This window comes from Carettochelys insculpta, chromosome 20, assembly GCF_033958435.1.
Source record: "Carettochelys insculpta isolate YL-2023 chromosome 20, ASM3395843v1, whole genome shotgun sequence".
Classification (NCBI taxonomy): Eukaryota; Metazoa; Chordata; order Testudines; family Carettochelyidae; genus Carettochelys; species Carettochelys insculpta.
The window spans coordinates 4,991,857-5,014,062 of NC_134156.1; the positions used below are offsets into that span (position 1 = coordinate 4,991,857).

Sequence of the window (22,206 nt, forward strand, 5' to 3'; positions counted from 1 at the left end):
GGAGTGTCTGAAGACACACTGCCTGGGAGATACCATGCCAGCACCGTCTCTGCAGGGCCTGCCTGGCTGAATTATGTCTCTCCACCTGTCATTCCACAATGGAAAAAATCCTCATGAGAAGAAAAAAGGCTCATCAAGCAACCATGCTTGACCAAAACATAGTTTCAGTAACATTTAAAATATCTCGTTTCCTGAAAGATAGTTATGTTATTACTGAAAACAGGACACTCACAGCTTTCAAGTTGGAAAGAGAAGATCTGTCAACTCCAAAAAGTTTGCATTAAACATTTAGGCAACTTGGAAGGTGATAACTTTCAAGCACTAGCATGCCATGTAGCCACAGGCACTTCGAAGTATCCACGCAGCTTCGAAGTACTCTTACTCCCCAAAATTTTAGGGAACTCTGAGGTTGCTGCAGGGAGAATTAGCCTAACGAAGTGCTGCATATTCATTACAGCACTTCATTAGTATTCTCCCTCAGGCTGATTACCATGTTCCCTTCAAAGAAGAGGGTTAGTGGAGACACAGCCTTAGAGAGTTTGACAAAGCAGCATTTTCTGACTAAACTCTTTCTTGACCAGATACATGGCTACCTCTCTGTTACTACTGACCAATTCTATTCACTGTGAACTTTGAGAAATGCAACCAATACATATTCCCAGGATGTCTCAGCACTGTTTAAACACAATGTCAATCTTATGTACCAGCAACACTTTTTAAAGCAGAAATACCTCAACTTTAATTTTTAAGAGAATAACTGAAGCTCTTCTGTGGTTTTTACCTACTGAATCTCTTTCCTGTATGCTGCGTATGTGCTTGTCATTTGATCATTTCAACTGACAAATGCACTGTGGTTTTCAGGTCCAATAAATGTTTGCTGGGATTATCAATATCAAGAAACTTGAATGAATAATGACAACTGAAAAGTCTACCCTAAACTGAAAACTCATTTCTACCTTCATTTTAAAACACATACTCGCACTGACAAGGTAACTTCTTTTTTTTTTTTTAAACTGTAGTATTTACACTTGATCTGGGTGATGCAGTTGCAAACTTGCTGTAAGGAAAAAGGCAGGAGACTAGCACTTAATGCCATTACTATAACTCAGAACGTATGACTGGAGAGTCCATATTTCAGGTCATTTTAATAAAAAGAGTTAGCTAAGACTATATTGCCAAGTCTTCAAGACATATACCATTTATTTACAAATATTTGTACAGCACAGAGCACAACCTGGTTAACATTTTGCCACAGGCCTCTGGAGTATTTCCACAAAAATTAATTTATATTAACACACACACACAAAGCGGTGAAGGGAGATGGAAATGCTTACACGGTCAATACTTTCTAGTTGAACACAAAGGCATTCTGGGTCCTTGCTTTTTGCACCCAGAATCTGCTGTGGTTTGTGACTAGCCCCAAGACAAAATGTGGAACCTGGGTGACCACCCATGGAACAGCAGCACAAAGCTGTGCCTACTCCTCCAGATAAACAGTGGTCAGCCCAGACTCTCATTCACACATCATAAGAGATAGATTACCTCCTTCAATAGACCAACAGTGCAGCATCAACACTTGGCAGAACCTTGCCCAGGACTGTGTCCAGTGGAGAGCAGGGGCGCAATTTAAGAGGTCCTGCTGCAGTGCAGACGAGCAGAGGCAGAGAAGAAAAAAAGAGTGGCAAAAACTGTAAACAAATCTTTATAACCCGTCTCACTGAGAAGCTCTCCTTACCTGACACTATTTTCTCTCATGTTGCCAACATGCCTTCAGTGGTTACTCTATTTTCCCTTTTCTTTTTGTGCCTTTGTAGCCTATTAATGGCATTTCCTTGCCCCCACAACACTTGCATCATGGAAGAATTTACCTGCTCTTATGGCTACCGTTACCACCTTTATGGCCTGATGAGACTCAATATCTTCCTCAATTATATTTATTCAAATTAAATGCTAAAAACCCAAAAATCCCTTTATTCTGTTCTAGGCTGACAACCACCTCTCAGTCACTCAAGCTTTTCTCATCTTCAACTTCTTTCCCCACCCTTACTTATTATCAAGTCTTGCTACATCTCCCCCCTTGAATATTTTCGAAAATCCATTACTTCCAAACCATCCCCAATGTAAAAATATTGGCCTGTGTTATCTTCATCAAATGAGTACTGCAACTTCCTCTCTCCCCTCTTAACACACAAGACCCCAGAGGCAAAAATCAAAACTTCCTTGTCTCATGTTTGTTATAATATTCCCACATGCACAAATCCCCCTGCTGCTTACTTGCTCATTTTAAATTAAGTTTCAACTCCTCAGTCTTACATTCAAGTTCTACATAAGTATATTCATTCTGATTTGTCTTAATTTTTTTATTATTTCCCCATTTGTGCACTATGCTCTATCAATTTCTTCCATCTCCTCCCTCTCACATGCAACTTTTTCCCACACAGACCTGTACACATTAATACTCTTCCACCACCCACTTTGTGTTCCAAGCTTCCTAGATCTCCTAGTTCAAGGACATCCTATAAAAATTACTATTCCTTCATCCTTCACTGTTTCTAGATCTAAATACACTTAATTACAAAACTAAAAGAAACATAACACCTGGGACCAGCATATTTGTGTAAATCCAAATTATATTAGTTGCATGCCATATACCTCCTTTCTTTGATCTATAATAAAAATTTACTGAGGTAAGAGTTCTGTCCACAAAGCACTGAGCATCCCCATATTACCATATACAACAAACCATGTTTTCACACAAAGCCTTTATTTAGCTCATGCAGTCTGGATTTTAAGTCTTTAATGTCCTTAATTCCATACTTAGTTGTGTTAAAAAAAAGCTAAGTGCTTGTAGTTCCATAGCTATATAGGATTTAAGCTACAGCTTCATACAATATTTTATATCACTGAGATCCACAGCATTAAAATATCAAAATTCCATGTTCACATTTTTGCAGAAATATTTGTGCTTAAACGGCAATTTAAGTTATTTCTTCCCAGTGTAGTTTTGGATTCTGAATCCAATTATATATTCTAACAATATGTTACATTCACACACTATTCTAGTTCTCAGACACACTCTTCTTCTGACACGAACAAGCATAGGGAGTGGTTTACAATTCTGAAACCATGGGTACAATAAAAAAATACTTAGCATGTACACAGCATTTTACATGCTCGAAGTATTGTACAGACATTCACCCCCCAACACCTTTTAGCAATAAGTCATCACCCAGATTTTACAATGAGAAAAGACAAAAAGGTTAAACAAATTGCCACCAGCACAAATGACAAGTCAGTTGCAGAGCTAAGATTAGGAAATCACAACCTTCACAACCCTGTGCTCAAAATTCCAGATCATAAAGGTCTCCCCGCCCCCCCGTCATGTTCTCATTTATTTTTAGAAAACCCAGATTTAATTCCTGTTAAATGAGTAAAAAGAAATCATTTTTCCACACTGTTTAGATAGCGACCTGACTTACTTCCAGTATCAAGACTGATAAAAAGGCTTTGGCCTTACTATCTGTATTTCACAACAAGTATCTGCACATACACTGTTAATAAGCAACTGATTTTGATATTTATTGGTGGCAAGATAAATCACATGATTAAGAAAATTAATACATTATTAAATTTGAATCTGAGTCTAGAGCAGAAAAATATAGATGCATACAAGTGTCAAAACAGACGTTATTCATCAGTTCAAGAATTATATGAAAAACCAATCCCAGCCTCAGTGCCTACTTATTACAAATAAAAGCTGTACCTCATTTTAAAGCAGTGATTTTCAACCTTTTTTCACCTGAAGACCTCTAAAAACATTCTGAATGGAAATGCAGATTCCCTTTGGAAATTTTAAAACAACCTGCTGATCCCAAAGGATCTGAGGACCAGAAATTGAACTTCTGTTTCAGACATGACCTCCATGGTTCTGTTACCAGCCAGAGCTCTGGGGACGGGGGCAGCAATGAGGTATAAAGCTGGGGACTCAATGATATAGTTAATCCTCCTCTATGACTGACAATAGCTGTGCAGGCAGAGAGAGAGAGAGATGCATTTTGGAGGGGAACGCCTGGGTGGAAGAAGAGGTCACCAGGAAGGCTTTGCCATCCTTGACTATGGGATATTGTTCCAGGAATAGGGATGAGGTCCATCTATTGAGGAAGAGAATATTTGGACACAGAATGGCTAACCTAGCGAGGAGGCCTTTCAACTGGTTTTGATGGGGGCAAGTTACAATAGCCAAAAGGTAAGTCAAAAACATGGACATCTGGGAGACTGGTCAGCAATCAGGGGAAGCATGGGCTGAAACAGGAGGGATAAAGAAGATACAAGGCAGAACTGGGTGTGTGCATGTGCATGTGTAAAAATCAAATGAGTATGTTAGTTGTCTGCATGCAAATACAAGGAGTATGGGGAATAAGCAGGAAGAACTTAAAATGATAGTAAACAAACACCACTCTGACACAAGCTGGTATTGCAGAGACTTGTAGAATATACACGACTAGAATACTAGTATAGAAGGGTATTATGTGCCCGGGAAGGACAGGCAGGGAATAAAGCAATAAGACGTTGGCTTATATATTAAAAACGTATACAACTTTGACGGAGGTTGAGATGGACCTGAGAGAGACTAGCTTAGTGTCTATGGGTCACGTTAAAAGGTAAAAAACAAAAGGTGATGGTAAGGTTCTCAGACTACCTAAACAAGAAAAAAAAATGGCTTTTTTAAACATCATCCAAAACACAGGACTCAGTGATGATGGGGGACTTCAATTATCCAGACATCTTTTGGGAAAACACCACAGTAATGCACAGAGTAACCAACAGGATCTTGGAATGTACTGGACATGATTTTTTATTTCAGGAGGTGGAGAAAGCTACTAGAGGGAGACTGTTCTAGATTTGATTTTATAGGGAACTGAGAATTTGAAAGAGGAGCACAGCTTGGGTGAAAGTGATCATGAAAATTTATCATGCTAAGGAATGGCAGGAGGGAGAACAAAATTAAAACAAGGAAAAGTCCTGTGGCACCTTATAGACTAGCAGATATACTGGAAAATAAGCTTTTTGTGGGCAAAGACCCACTTTCTCAGATGCATTGGAGTGGAAATTCCAGAGGCAGGTATAAATATACAGGCACATAAAAAGAAGGGAGTACCAAGCAAGAGGAAGGCCAGCATTAGGTAAGCCAATTCCATCAAGGAGGATGTGGTCCACTTCCAGCAGCTGATTTGGAGGTGTGAACAGCAAGAGAGTAGAAACTGCTTTTGTAGTTGGCCAGCCATTCCCAGTCTTTGTTCAATCCTAAATCGATGGTGTCAAATTTGCAAATGATTGTAGTTCTGCAGTTTCTCTTTGCAGTCTGGTTTTGAAGTGTCTGTTGCAGGAAAGCTACTTTAAAATCTGCTACTGAATGTCCAGGGAGACTGAAGTGTTCTACGGGTTTTTGTATGTCACCAGTAGCAAAACAAACATAATGGATTTCAACAAGGCAGACTTCAGCCAACTCAGGGACCTAGTAGGTGAGATTTAATGGGAAGCAAGATTTTTCAACTGAAATAGAGCTGGAAGTTTTTCCAAAGGGACATTAAGGTTACAACTGCTCACTGTTCCACTGCACAGAAACTATAGGAAGTATGGTAAGAAACCACCCTGCTTTACCAAGAGATACTAAATGATCAAAACATCATAAAAGAATCCTATAAAAAGTGGAAACTAGGTCAACATACAAAGGATGAATATAAACAAAAGCACAAGTATGTAGGGGCAAAATTAGAAAGGCGAAGGCACAAATGAGGTCAATCTAGCTAGAGACAAAAGAGGAACAAGAAAACATTATACAAATATATTAGAAGCAGGAGGAAGACACAAGACAGGGATGGCCCCCCGCTCAATGCAGAAGGAAAAACAGAAAATGTGGAAATGACAGCGGTGCCTAATCTTCAAGTCACCAGGGCCTGATGAAATGCTTCCTAGAATATTCTAGGAGCTCATTAAGGTGGAATCTGAGCCATTAGCCATAACCTTTGAAAAGTCATGGACGAAGACAGGAGAAATTCCATAAGCCTGAAAAAAAGGCAAATATAGTGCCCACCCATAAAAAGGAAAATAAAGACAACCCAGAAAACTACAGACCAGTTGGTGCAGCTTCTGTTCCAAGAAAGATAACGGAACAAACATCTGTAAACATCTGGAAGATAACTTGGTAAGTGACAGTCAGCACAGATTTGTAAAGAACAAATCATGTCAAGTCAACCTGATAACTTTCACTGATAGGCTAACAAGCCACGTGTATAAGCAGGAAGTGGTAGACAAGGTGTACCTAGACTTTACTAAAGCACTTGATAGGCTTGCACGGACCTCCTTATCAATAAACTACAGAACTACAACACATATGGAGCCACTGTAAGATGGGTGCATAACTTGTTGGATAACCATTGTGAGAGAATAGTTAGTGCTGGAAAGGCATAACAAGTGGGGGTTGCTGGGATCAGTTCTGGGACTGCTTCTGTCCAGTATCTTCATCAACAATTTAAATAGGTTAGAAAGTATTCTTCTAAAGTTTGTAAATAATATCAAGGTAGGAGGGATTAAAAGTGCTTCAGATGATAAGATTGTAATTCAAAATGATCTGGACAAATTGGAGAAGTGGTCCAAGATAAACAGGAAGAAATTTCAAAGTACTTCACCTAGGAAAGAACCATCAGTTGCACACATAAAAAGTGGGAAATTACTGTCTATGAAGGAGTGCTATGGAAAAGGATGTAGTGGTCACAGTGGACCACAAGCTAAATATGAATCAACACTGACACTGTTGCAAAAAGAACAATCATTCTGTGTTACATTAGCAGAAGTACTGTAAGCAGGATAGAAGAGATTTTCTCCACTCTGGGCTGATTAGGCCTCAGCTCAAGTACTGTGTCCAGTTCTCGGTGCAACATTTCAAAAAAGATTTCAACAAACTAGAAAAACAAAAACAATTAACCGTCTAGAAAACATGACCCTAGGGAAGATTGAAGAAAATGGGTTTAAGTCAGGAAAAGAGAAGATGACTGAGAGGGGACATAAGTGCTTTTCAAATACCTGAAAGGTTGTTATGACGATGGAGAAAAATTATTCTCCTTAACCTTTGATAGGACAAGTACTGGAGTTGATTTGCAGTAAGGGAGGTTTAGGCCGGACATCAGGAAAAGATTCCTAACTGTCAAGGTGGTTGACTAATGGAATAAATTGCCTAGGGAGGTTATGGAACGCCATTATTGGAAATTATTAAGAGCATCTTAGACCAGGTCTGTGTGCTCAGTCCCACTATCACTGCAGGGGGCTGGACTTGATCACCTTGAGGTTCCTTCCAGTTCTAAGATTTGTGCCTAAACTGAACATCTGGCTTCAGATTCCAGATTATGGCTTTTGTCACTCCAAATTCAACAGCCCTTTAGTACCTAGTATACTGTCTGTAAAGGTACTCCCACAAGCCACCTCTCAGCATTTTTCTCTTAAACTGAAATAGGGCTGGGGAACCTCAAGACCAAGACCACATAGCTCATAAGGGTCAGCTGCTAACAGCTTCCAGCCACTTTGTTAGAGGATCTGCAGGCACCACTGCTTGCAGCTCCCAGTAGACATGGTTCAGCATTCCTGGCCAATGCAGCAAGCTCTGCAGGTTGGGCCACTGCATCCTACACATCCCATTAGCTGGAAACAGTGAACTGCAGCCCCTACAGCTGCAAGCAGCCATGGCTGAAGATGCTTCAGTTATACAAACCATTTGCGGGCCCACAAGCAGCTAACCCCGATGAACTGTGTCTGACCCATATCCTGAACCAAACTCATGGAGCTGCTGCATTTAATTATGAAAGAGTATTTTCTCCAGTCCTCAAATCATTGTTGTGGCTCTTTCTCCCATTCTTAACTTATTCAACGTTATTTTAAAAATGTGGACTCCAGAACTAGACACAATAGTCCAGTATCAGTTGAACCTGCCTCCTCCGCCTCCTATTTATTACTCCTGTTTATATATTCAAATAACAGACGAGCCCTCTTTGAAACAGTATGGTACTGAAAGTTTAACCACTGTGACCCCAAAGTCCTTTTCAGAGTCACTACTTTCCAAGACACAGTTTCTCAATACATTGGAATGGCTATCTTTCCACTCCTTATTTCTAGACTAACTTTAAAATTGGTCTGAACGGTTATTAGTCAAGGCCCACCCTCAACCGCTCTGTATGACTGCCATGTCCGCAAAATTATTTACCACACTAACAATCTATGCATCATTCTCGAGTATTATCAGCACTAGTTTGTATTTAGTTCCAGATCATTGATGAATGGCATTGGGATTAATCCTGAACCCTGCAGACTCCACTAGACCCACACCCACCCAATGACAATTCCCCAGACCTGTCAGTTAGCCAGCTGTTAATCAATTTAACATGCACTTCATTGATATTGTATCATGCCAATTTTATAAATCAAAATATTGTGACGTACTATGTCAAATCCTTAAAAAAATGTTTCATATATTCCATCTACAGGGTATCCTTATTGAGCCATTTTGTAATCTCAAAAAATGAAACAGTGCTTGGTTGAAAAGATCAATCCTTTGTGTATTAAATCCCTTCCTTTTCTAACGCTTTTTCATTATTTTGCCCACGAAGGATCTCAGGCTAACTAACCTATAATCACAGAGTTACCCATACTTCTAACTCATGGGTGGACAATAATTTTTGATAGGAGGGTGGCATGCCAAGAAATGAGAAGTGGTCAATGGCCACACTTCTTTGACATTAACAGAGGAGGTGCAAGGTCAAGGGATGAAGGTCGGGTGCAGAAGAGAACACTGAATAGGTGACATGGGTACAGGAGGGAGTTTGGGTGAAGGAGACAGAGGATAAGAGTGCAGGAAGAGGGTGAGGTTCTGGGAGGGGATATGGATGCAGGAGAGGAATCTGACTTGGACAAGGGGTACAGGAGAGGGTGCAGGGTCTGGAAGGAGATTGTGATCAGGGATTCGGGTTGTGACTTGGTATGTGGCAGATAGGGAGCCTGCCTAAGGCTCCAGCTGGGCCACAGGATGGTGGTGGACCAGATCTAGTGCTTTGGTAAGCTCGAATTAGCCCACAGGCCTTATTTTGCCTTCCCCTAGCATATTACATTGTAAAAGTGATATTCGACATCACACGAACACAATTGTACAAAAAAATCAGATATTTTAAAAAAATCAGTTTTTTTTTAAAATCATCAATAAAATACTAAAATTCTAATTTAAAAATAAGTGTTATAACTAAATCTTACCATAAACATGTTACACCTACACTTAGTCTCACAAAACTCTAGTGTATCCAACCTAACAACCAGCTCTTGCTTTTTCAGAGCTCTGGACTTTCAATTTCACTCTTTTTCATAGATTGACATGTGTAAAGACATTGACTGGACAGGACTGGTTTTGTTCTGTGCTAATGTGGTGGTGGACTTGGGCCAAACACAGAAGAGTTACTCAAGACAGAGGTGTACAGAGTAGGTGAGGGGGATGTGAAATTTCATAAGCTGGGGGGGGACAGCAAGATTGGCTGCTGGGTCTCAGGCTCGTCCATCTCATTAAAAATGTTGAAATGCGTTACAGTTTTTATTTCTGTGTATTCACATTTATATACTAATTAATACAGTTTGTACATTCTACACACTTATCTTCATACACGTGCCAAAAAGGTTCTCTCATATGAACACAGCCAAAATTTCCATTGGTTTGGTTTCACTAGAGTGGTTGAGAGGCTCCTGCTAATTGCCGGGACAAAAAGTGGGGCCGGACATAAAAAGTTCCCTCATCCCTGACTTAAGACACTGTCTAAAGACAGAGCCACAATCTATAAGATAGAGGCAGCATAGGAAGGAACAATGGAGTGAACTAGAAAGGAAAAGGGAAAACATTATTCAACACAACAGTTCCCCCAAGTGGGTTCCTGGGCTGGAGATGATGGCAGGCCTCCACGCCCCATCAGGCTCCCAACTCAAGGGCTACCAGGCTACCTCAGACAGGTCCCTGCGGCTGGAGCCGCTGGCAGAGATCCAGCAAGCTCCCAGCCCCAGAACTGCAAGAAAATTCAACGGGACCGCATGTTTGACATGCTTGCCATATATATACTTACACCTTACCTTTCTCTGCCTGACACCCAGGCTGCCCAGAGAAGTAAATATACACTCCTTTGTCTAAGGCAGATTGGTCTTATGTGCTGCTTACCAAACATTTTAAGGACTTAATTTTAGTGCATAGTTATGACCTTTTATATGCACACACATACAAATGCCATGTAATGATTTTTCAGATCACCATATTACCAGTTGGTACAGGATATCTTAGCATAACCCGTTAGATACAGATTATAACAGTGTGTTAGTTCTAGTAAGTCAGGCCTGACAGGAGCTCCTGTTAACAGCACACCGAACCAACACTGGGCCTGCATTACACCTACCTATTAAAAGCCCTGAAACCTCAAAACAGTAATGAAATCTCAATTTAGGAACATGACATTCATTTACTGTAACATCCAACAAGGAATAGTTGCAGAATTAACAAGTCTGTCCATCTCTTCCCCCACCGACCCCCCAGCTATAATTAGATTTAAAAAAACGCCTCAGAGGCCAAGGGCAAAGGAAACAACTATCACTACATTTCAGCTTTTAAAAGTCATAATGAATGAGACAGTTGATAAAGCCATCACCTTCTCAAAAAACTCAACATGGAATTTCATGGGAGAGGTCAACTAGTTATTACACTTAGTACTGTATAAAACTCATTAGTTGTAGTAGAAAACATGACCTTACATCGCTGAATAACTTAAAGGTTCAAGTTTTTTACAAAATATATACCTTTAATTTTCTAATATTTATACACTTTTCAACAAGAAAACTAAGATTAGGATTTCTTGAAGACATTCTTGTATTTTTCAATAAATGTAGCGAAGGCAGTATTGGTCTTGGTATGAGGAAATAAGTATTTGTACTGTGCACTACGCAACCACCACATCCCAGAAATGCAGAATAGACCCCTACAATGTAATACTATTTCAGAGAGGACAACTTTCTAAAATATAACCTTCATCCAGGCTTAAAATGTATGACATGTCCTAATTACTTTGACATCTTTGGGGTGTAGTATGTTACACATAACTCTTGTTTACTGGTCATAACTATTCTCATGATGAGGCAGAACAAACCAGCAATACAATACTATTCCACTCTGGGTTTGTGGAGGGAAATAAAAGATATCGTGGTGCCATTTTCCCTGTTTTGTCACAGAACCCATACGAGATTAGGGTTGGAAACAGTGTTACCTGTAAGATGAATGCTTGGGCGGCCACCCTAGAGATATTCAAGTGCCGCCCACCTGATTAGCAGAGCGCGGACAGCCACGCGTTTGTTTCTCTTGGTGCTGCTCAAGCCTTCGTGCACAAAACAAAAAAGTTTATTTTGCCCACTGACAGAAAATTTAGAGGGAACACTGATTAAAAGATCTCTCAGGTCATCATCTAGGTCAAATCCCTGCTCCGAGCAGGACTAATCAACCCCAACCAAGTAATTTTCATCTTAAATTCTGCATATTAATCTTAGTGGCAACAAAAATATAATGCAGAACAATTTGTTACTCTTCTCCCCTCCTCCAAAGCAAAACAAAACCTCAAAGACATTATGGTTTAATTCCAAAAGAGATAAAATTGCAGGAAATCATCGTGTCTACTCTATGCATGTATTACGAAAGAACCACGCTCTTTTCTCACATGATTAGAGTTGTAACAGTATGACAGAAAAATTGCCAATTCTTGGAATGAATTTCCTGGTTTCTACTAATTCATATTACAGTACAGAAAATATATTTCCTCTTACAGTTAACTAAGGAGTGTGGTCATTTATAAGCTTACTAAAAAAGGCAATGAAGCTCTCCTATGTGAAATCATTTTACAGGGGCACATTGCAGGTGCTATCAGATCGTGAATATAAGGCACCATAAACAGGTTTACAGACATAGAAAATACCATATTAGTCTGACTGCATATTGTACTCCATACAGCATACCAATAGATTAGTGCCTGGATATTTATATTATTTTAAAACTATAAACATCAACACTCAAATTGATAATCTCAATGTTGAACTGTGAAATTGTCTTGCAAGTGCTATATAAAAAGGCCACTTTATATAAATATGTTCATTTCTGCAGTCTCACTTCACATAGCATGTTTTATCTTTACTCACAACACATTCGTTTGCACCTAAACCTGTGAATGATCAAAACAAAAAAGCAGTCATATAGCACTAATTATTTTGTTAGTCTTTGAAATGCTACATGACTGCTTTTTTGTTTTGATAGAATATAGACTAAGGACTATCTCTCTGTCACTGTTAAATGAACAGTGAAGTGTGATTTCACTGTGCTTGCTGTCTGAGATTCTACGTCTGCTACCCATAAGTTTAAAGTAACCACAAATACCAATTAAACATATTCCCAATTAACCTTAAACATTATTGTCAATAGACTACACATGGCCCAGTCTAAAAAACTATAAAATTCTCAAGTCTGATTCACAGGTCCGAGGCCAGCTCTCACTTTTCTTAATATTATGCTTAAAATTTAAGAACAGATAAGTTAGTTTAGTGTTCATCTGTGTGAAATTCTAAGCCACTCACCCAATCAAGCCCTCAAATGAATACCTCACCCATAGCTTTCAGCGACATTTGAACTTTGTCTCTTTCAAACAACTTTATCTAGGCCAATGAAGTCAAATCTTGTCTGTATACCAAATACAGCTTGCTTGAGGTATTTATCTAGCTGCTGTGACACTTCGAAATTACAGAATATGAACTTTTTGTAGAAATTAATCCACTCCTTATATTCATAGAATACTACAACTTGAAGGGACTCAAGAGGTCATTGTGTTTAGTTCCCTGCAACCATAGCAGGACCAAGCACTATCTAAGATCACCCCTGACAGATGTTTAGCTAATCTCCTCTTAAATCTCCCCCAATGATGGAGATTCTTCAGCAATTTATTCCAGCGCTTAACTACCTGGACAGTTCAGCTGTTTTTCTCAATATCCAACCTAAGCCTCCCATGCTGCAATTTAAGCTCACTGCTGCTTGTCCTTTAAAACATGAACTGAACATATGCCAGAAAAACTACAATTGTCTTTCTACCCTCCCATTCATCTCAACTGGTAACTCAACCCTGGTGACACCTTCCATCTAGCATGTGTATAACTGTGAACCCAATTTATACGATAATTGGATTTGTGCCCATAAATCAAGATATTGCATTGGCAAGTGTTCAAATAAACAAGGGCACTGAAATAGCTCTTTTTCCCCCCCAATAAAACAATGCTGAACAAAAGAGTAACTTCACTAAGTACAAGTTGAGTTAGACCTTAGTTTTAATGAGTCAGAAGATGCCATAATTTAACGGTATTAATACAGCCCTAGCTTTGTAGGCCTGGACAACATATAAATAAAAATGTAACTTAGTCCTCCCTCAGAATAAGTAAGGTGCTGGTACATAAATATAAAAATACAAATAATATTTGTAGTTTTCAGAGCAGTGCAAATTTGCACTGGGATTTTATTTTACAGCTGCAAGAGGAGTCACAACGTGCTGAACACCTGCACTTCTTTAGTGAGTTTGAAGTATTATGTACCTTCCTGCATTATATGCAGATTACTATTTCACACACTATATTAATTTTTATTCATTTTTTTTTGCGCCAAACCCCATCAGTACTACTTAAGATAGAAGTCTGTGATTTCATCAAAATGCCCTAATACCAGGTGTACTGTGTCAGGACACTTAATACCAAATTTCACGTACCTTCAAGCACTCACATGCACATTACCGCCTACATAAAAATTATTAACCTGATAACAATATGGAAGAAATACTAATAAAGTTAAACAACACTGTAGCCAACTGCTTCTATTCCTAGCAAAGACACTTTTCGTTCTTCAAATTAACTGCTGAAATGCTATACAGTACTTTGAGTTCATACTGACCAGCAAACTTGCGGCCTACTTCAAAACTCTGATTCACACATCTCTTAAAAGCTGAGAGATCATCATTGACTTTACTGCCTTAAGACTGGACAACAGCTGTTACATCACACTTTATTTTGCATATCCTACATCAGCTGTAAGTGACCCTATCAAATTTAAAAAAAAAAAAAAAAAAATCACTATGTACTGCACTATACTGAAACCTACCACTGCCAGGGAAAGAGTTTATTGTTATAGGTTTACCTTCTATTTCTGGTCAAAATGGGAGAAAAAATACACAACACACATACAGTATTTTAAAATTCAATTCTCCAATTTCATTATGATTTATTGGCCTAATCTGGTCTCAATTAAGCCCGTGGGAATTCTGACACAGACTTCAACTGGATCCAATTCAGAAACTATTTAAAAACAAAAACAAAACAAAACAAAAATCAAAATGTGGGTCTTACAAAGGTAATTACAATGGATTTTACTTAAAGATAAGCAAGCTCAAGTAGTTTAACAGAGGTTTCTAAACACTTCGCCATGCTTCAGAATGCTTACACAGAGCAAAGCAGTATTCATTGTGGAGTGCAAAACTGTTACTACATTTTCCCCCATTTTGTTCTTCTAGCTAAGTGACTTATTTTGTGTATATGTGACCATGTTAGGCCTGAGAACAAAAACCACACTGCTCCTGCTGACAGTGCTCCCAGACTGAAAAGCCATGTAAATTGTGATGGAAAGTTTCAGAAAAGTGTAATCAAAACAAAGCTTCAGTGACTCAGAAAGTCAACTAATATAGTAATTAAACATTACACAGTGTTCATCTTTGTAATACTCTTATTGGAACAAAAATGCCATTATGTTTACCAAACTGTCACAGCTTCCCTTTTTCCAGTTTCTTAAGGTGTGTATTCTGCAGCACATTGATAAAGTTTATTTCAGCTCCTTACTTACAGAACCAGGTAGGCCTGTAACATTAAAAATTTAATTATATCACTTTCACCTATTAATTGTACTATGTCAGAGGGCAGGGACCTTGCAATTTTAGATGCTTATCAGGGATAGAGACAAATTAAATATTTTAATTATTTTTTTCAAGCACAGATGGATTTTTGTTATAAGTTTCATTTTTGCACTACTACTGAGAAATCAGGAAAGCTCTTCTTCCATCTTTACTTATTGTGTTCCCTTTGCCATTAAGAGGAAAAAAAAAATCCATGGGTTTTTACTGGAACTTTAAAGTACCCTGGATTTTTGTTTACTTCCTTGTTACTGCACCAGCACCGAGATCAAAACTGCTCTGGGAATAAGGCTGCTGAATTAACTACTGCAACTGGTTTCACACCTATAACAGTGTATTCAGAGCCTACAAAAAGAGTGGCCATTAACCATAAAAACAAAACACCCATATATTCAAGATTATCCCATAGCATCCCAAAGCTTAAATCCAGAAAATATCCATACTCAGATGTAACAGTTTAACTGCAAGTAATCTTACAGGCTTTAGCTACTGGAATACTATTCTGTTGTAAACGTTTACAGCAATATTTTTAATCTTTATATAAATAATCTTCTGATGAATGAAAATTTAAGATTATTCTCCACCCTCAGGTTGAGAAACATTAAAACTAAAGGCTGAATCAGTCAGGCTTCAGGATTTGTTTAAGCTTATTTGCCACTGAACAATTTTTAAAACTACAGTATTATTACAAGTCAGACATATTGTTGGCAACTTACTAGAATTTTTTTTTTTAAGTCTGAGTGATCACCTCCTGGGCCATGTGTACATAGATATGAATAAACATCATTCATTTTGAAATTAAAATATAACTTTAAAATACATCTTCCCAATTAAAGCAGCTAGCTCATCTGAACTCAAATTAAGTTTATTTATATTTAAATCTCTGCAGATAATTCTCAGTCTTTCAGTTTAAATTGACAGTGAAACTGAAGGACATGACTTCAACAAACAACATTAGTTATTCACACTTCACAATAATTACTTGATATAAGCAACTGATGTCTGCATTGGATTTGCCAAAGCATTGCTACAAGAGAACTTTCCTAAACTAGAAAGGTACAACTTCACAATACATTTTTAAAGCTTACCTTATATCCAAAAAAGTGGTCTTTTAAATATTTCAGAAATGATAAAGATAAGCAATCCAACAGCATTTAGCAAAAAATAGATCTTGTTCAACAGCCTGCTAGCGACATCATCAATTTGCATGCTTTACAGCAGTATTCCCTCTATTTTCTTCCCTCCATGGGTGGAATAAGTTTTCTTATGTGCACCATAGCATGTGCAAATATGCACCACTGATACAAACATGCTGCCCACTGTGGGTAGCTGTCAGTACTCTGCTAATCACCTGGGTGGCACCCGGATCTCTCATGGGCAGCCAACCAATCACTCAGCTTACAGTTTTAAAAGTTATTCTCATCCACAGAAATAATCTATTTCGTGTATAACGCTACTTATTCTACAATTTCTGACAATGGCTGTCGGTTTACTAACCTGTTCACAAGGCTCAACTGAAAGTCACCAGTACATTCAGTAGCCAGGAAATATTACCTTAATCAATTTGCAAAGCTTAGCCTTACTAGTGTAGTCCAAGTACCTATGCTACCATTTGATGAAATTTCAAATGAATACTAGTTTACTTAACTCAACCTATACTCATAAAATAATTTAATCTTACGTAAAAATTCACCTTCGTTCACTAAGCAAGGTTTGTGGTGTGTAAAATTATCCTGAAGACAAGTCAGCACTCCCTGCCTCTGTAAGAATTCTGTGGTAAGATTACAGACTTAAAAGGATTAAAGCAAAATACAATTCAAGATCCAGTGATAACAACAGGCGCAAACAGTAAATGTAATGTTTTGCTTTTGATGACCCCAGCTTTTTGCAGAAACCTACTACCAGATTAAGTTGCTCAAATTAATTTTAAGTCTATTTGCAGTACATCATGTAACAATTTAAAGGCTTGTTTTAAAATGTTTGGATTCCTTAAAAATCAGTGCATTCTTGCCCCCGTCTTTAATGAATATCTCTTGATAAAGGTATTTTAAAAACTAGTTATAAAAGGGAAGAAAAATAGATTAACCATATGACTGACATAGTTATCACAATACGGTAAAAAAGCAAAAAAGACATTACAGTTGTTAGAGGTCAAACAAGTCATCCAATTGCATTTATGATTATATAGCACTACACATACAGCCACGTAGCAAGCCCCGTCAGAATTAGCATTTCCTAGAAAGCACACATTTAAGCTAGTATTATTTTTATGGGTGAACTGCTTAAATTACATAAAAATGTAAAATAGCAAAGCCACACCCTCTGTCTCCAAAATAAAGGTAAAAAGCTACATGGTAACAAGATTCTTCTGTCAGTGAAGGCATGCTTTCTATAAAACATAATCCTACATCATTTTAGAAATACTCTTTGGCAAAGAAAAAAGTTGTGTATATTTTAGTTAAACTACTCTATGTTTTGAAATATTTACATTTTGGATGCCTAGAATGTGACATATGCCTCACTTTTCACATGTAACTTCAAAGGATGGAATGTATATTGTAAATCAGTGCACCCTTAAAAATCCCAGGCCTCTCACACTTCACCAGAAAAATATTCCGAAAAAAAAAAAAATTACTTAAAGTGAATGAATATATTGTTGTTTGCAAACTCTCTTCACTGTTAAGTTACCTAAGGAACTACACTAAAATTCTGAGTACTAATATTTGAAGACAGACAATTCAATTTTGGGAACCATAAAAATGAATTAGTCAAACTACACAGAACATATATAAAATTCTACAAGAGTATTAAAACAGTACAAATACTATAGCAAAATTGATTTAGTGGTTATCTGAAAACCCAGGTACATGGTAACTGACTTCTCCTTTGCAACACACAAACAATATGCAAGAACGGATTCGATTCCGTTTACCAACAATCGCAGCCCCTAAGAGTTGTGCAGTGCTCCCATCGCACACTGCTACCACACGCCAAAAGCCGCCCCCGAGGCTCCTGTGATTTCATGTTTGCCACCTGTGCGGTACAGGCCGCCCCAGAAGGAGAGTCGCGCTGGACGAGTGGGTACAGTTCAGGGACACCAACCAGCGCACCCAACGTGCAGGGAGCCTCTGCGAAGGCAGTTCCCGGGGGGGGCTGCAGAGAGCAGTGGCGGGCTGCTCTGGACAGCCCGCGTGACACCCACGCAGCGTGTCCCCGGGCCGGAGAGGGCTCCCTGCCTGTCAGGCACCATGTGCCAGCAAAATGGAAACGGGACAGCCGGCGCGCGGAGGCCGCGCCTCCCGCCCTCCCTCCAGTAGGAATCCCGTCGGGAGCGGGGGCAGCGCTCCCCTGGCCCCCCGGCTGTCGCCGAACCCGCAGCCCCTACTCACACTCGGGGCAGCTGCAGCGGGGGCGCCCCGCGCCGCTGGAACACGCCGTCCACGAAGACTCCGTTCTTGCCGAGGCAGCGAAGGTAGAAGTCTCCTCCTCCCGCCCCGCCACCGGCATCCCCCGGCGGCGGCGGCGGCCCGTCCGGCGGCGGTGGAGGGGCGGCGGTGAAGATCTCCAGGTGACGCCGGGAGATGAAGCTGGAGTGGCCCATGCTCACGTCCACCGAGCCCTGCGACGAGTTGCGGCCGATGGTCACCGAGCGTTTCTTCATCAGGTACTCGAACTCGCGGCCCTCCAGCCGGGCCACGGCCGCCGCCGCCGCCATCTTAGCGAGCGACCGAGCGGGCCGCCCGCCTTGCCCCCTCCACCCGCACCGGCGCCGCAGCCGCCGCCGCCAGACAGCGAGCAGGGAAGGGGACACCACTCAACCCAACCTGACGCAGTCCGCCTCCTGCTGATGGACGGCCGAGCCTGGCCAATGCACGGCCCGCACGCCCATGGGGCTATGCCGTACCGGCCAATGGCGAGAGGCGCTGGGGCCAGCGCAGCTCAACAAGTTAGCCTGTTAGCCTCCAAGAACAAGGCAAACGCCCGGAGGTCGGGAAAACGCGGAGTGGAACACTTGGGTAGAGCGGGAGCGACTCCAGGAGGCGCTTGCACTGCACAGCCCCCGCCATGCAGAAACCTTAGCTTAGACTGCTAGAGGGACATGACAGGCACAAGCAGGCCGGCCCTGAACAAGGGACAAGCTGTGACAGCTAAACTACAAGCCCCTGCCCCAGCAGGCAGAGGGCACTGTGCTCACTGGTGTCTCACCCCAGATTTCTGTCTAGCACAATTGGCCAAGGGCTTTTACACCCTCTGACAACTCAGACAGGAAGCCCCTGAGGAATGGTGTCTACTGTCACCACCAAGCTTTACACACATCTAGACATTTGCAATGCAATATATTTATTTCTCCCAGCCAACATCTGTGGTTGAGCTCCAGTTTGATGCAGGAGAGTTGCACAGTCCCACATCACCCTGAGGGCTGACTAGGGCAGCCGCACCATGGTGAAACAGCTGACACCTGTCCTTTAGTACACCATAGAAGCCACTTCAGAAAAAATACTGTCAGCAGTTTTCACCCACTGTTACTCCCCTCTTTTTCTATATCAGAGGCCACCAAAAGGAAAACTAAAACAACAAAAATAGAAATACCTGAGTTATGTTTACTCTAGGTGCTATTTCAGAAAGAATTAGTTGCCTGCAGCCTGTAGGCTGTCAGGATGGCCAAGTGTTTATCAACTCATGAGTTTGTCCTCCTATAGGTTTCTCTCTCAACACATAAAGGTACACATATTAATTAAATTAGTTTAGATACTGATTTAGTTCATGAGTACAACCCTCTGATGGGTACTGAAACCCATTTAAAGTGTGTCCACACCAGGCATTCACACAGCTTTCAGTACCTTTCTAAACAGATGTAGTTAAATCTGTATAAATTTTATATGTAAACAAGACCCAATTTGATAGACAGGCACTAAAACACAGAGGCCAGTGAATTGCTTGACCTTGCAAAGACTGGAGGAGTTAAGACACCTGGACGCCAAGGTAGGGATGCAAGCACAAGACTGCTGCTTTTCCACATTAAGGGTGCTTCCAAGAAGTAGTTACATTAAATCAAACTTTCCTATTTCTGAAGACAACCTGTCTTGTATTGCACAACACACATGCCACCATGAACACAAAACCTGACCCTACCATAAGATGTGAGGAGATACCAGCTGCACTTCTGGTATCTCCCATCAGTGGAAGGGGTGGCTTGCTCCCAAGGGGGGCCAGCTCGGGCTCCACAGCTGCTGGCCAGAAGATGTTGGGCTACAGCCAGCCCCACTCCTCTGTACTTACACTCTAGGCAGCTGCCAGAGGATCACCCCGTCTCTGGAACGCACCTTTGACAAAGGCCCCATTTGGGCTACATAATATGATTGTCAGCAGCTAAGCCTCCTCCCTCAATGCACAAGAGATTTTACTCTGTTGAGTCCAGAAGAAGCTAAGTAGGAAGTGAAAGAAACTAACTTTCTCACATGCATCCTCACATTTAACCCCTAGTTTTGCCTGCAGCCTGTTTCATAAAGGAGTTATTCTATTTTTTTTAAAATTATACTGAGGGTTCTGCTGTAAAATACCTATAAGACAAGTATGTCAAAAGGATGCAAGTTTCTCCACCTCTTTCCCACCTAGATTTATAATGTAGATGTCAGATGAGCCATGGCATTTGCTAAGGATTGTTCAAGGTTTTAATAGTTAGAGATAGGGCCAGAAGTATAAACATATGAAAATATTAAGAAAGGCCCTAGCTAACTGCACTAAAATCTTCAAATGTTAAGCTTCTCTTGAAGTACTTCCACTTACAAAACACCTTACCAATTAAAAACCTATATCTCATTTACATATTATTGTATTCACCTATAATTAAAACATTAATTGGGACATTTTCTTGCTACAAATACACAGTGAAGTGATAGACGCTGTAGCTTGTAGAAAGGGAAGATGTGAGTACAATGTTGGACAGGTAACTGAATATCTTAATTATTGATTTTCCTGCTTTCAAGGGTTTGCCTTATAGAAACTGTCAACCAAAAATGTAATTTTAATAAGGGAAGATCATTTAAGTTTGTACAACATGTAAGACATGTATAGTTCTATTTAGACAATGCAAACAGATGCATTGTCTTTGCCTTCAAAAGAACATGTGTGCTTAAAATGTGAATATGATAGCACAGCTATACGTCTTTGCACAGGGGTCTGCAACCATATGTGGCTCATTAAGGACTTCTTTGTGACTCCTAATGCTATAATTGCAAAGTATAAAAACGCTCCTGATTCGTTTTGATAAATGGTAAATGTCTAAAAGCCCAACAATGAACCACTCATATCTAAATAGTAAATGATATGTGATCATGAAATGTTGGATAACTCCTCCTTTAATATGTACAGTGCATTGTGATATAAAATACATTACTGTGTTTTGATCATATTGCTAATAAAGTCTTGCTTTTTAAAGGGAAAAGGAAGCTTGCGGCATTCCAGCTTTGAAGGGCAACACACATTTTAGGAAAGAAAACTGAAATTAAAAGTGAAGTAAAATTGGCATAAATAAAATAGGTTCGGAAGTGAAAATCAGGACAATAGTGGTACAAACATACATGTAAAGTATGAGGAAACAGAATATGTAAAGAGTTTGTGTATGTCCTGCAGTAAACATGTATCACATTACAAATCATTGTGTATGTGCCGTTCTTAAAATAGGGTTTCAAAAACTATGGTTTGATGTTATTTATTAAGGACCGTCTTGTATTCACACGCGTTGCAGCTCTTGAATTATTGATTTTTTTTTTTTTTTTTAAACAGAATTCGAAAAAATGGCTCTTCTTGCTATTTTGATTCCGGACCCCTGTCTTAACATCTCTCATTAGAGCATGATGTTGCATATTGATACCCCCTGCAAAGAAGCCTATTTATATTTGTATACAGACATGACACAAACACTTCAACAGAAGATCTTAAAAGTCTCCATGATATTTTGGTTTGGCTGTTAGATGACGCCAATAGATACTGATGAAATAGTGACTAACAGTCAATTTATTTCCAAGCAGAATGTTTCAAAATATTAGCTATGTAAGCAATCTGTCAAGGTGTTTAGAGACATATGTATGCCTCCCTAGAGAACTTAAAATACATTTGGAAATGCATTTTTTTCATGCTTTAACTAAAACAGAACTCACTT

General features: G+C 39.8%; 1 protein-coding gene across 1 annotated transcript in view; it reads right to left on the minus strand.

Annotated features, from left to right (window-relative positions):
* The window catches only part of FOXK2 (forkhead box K2), a 59,778-nt gene extending 37,988 nt beyond the window's left edge, over positions 1 to 21,790 (minus strand). The window contains exon 1 of the mRNA XM_075014657.1: positions 18,434 to 21,790. Coding sequence (XP_074870758.1) covers positions 18,434 to 18,759 — 326 coding nt within the window. The 5' untranslated portion in view covers positions 18,760 to 21,790. The remainder of the gene's footprint in view (positions 1 to 18,433) is intronic.
* Between the last annotated feature and the right edge of the window lie 416 nt (positions 21,791 to 22,206).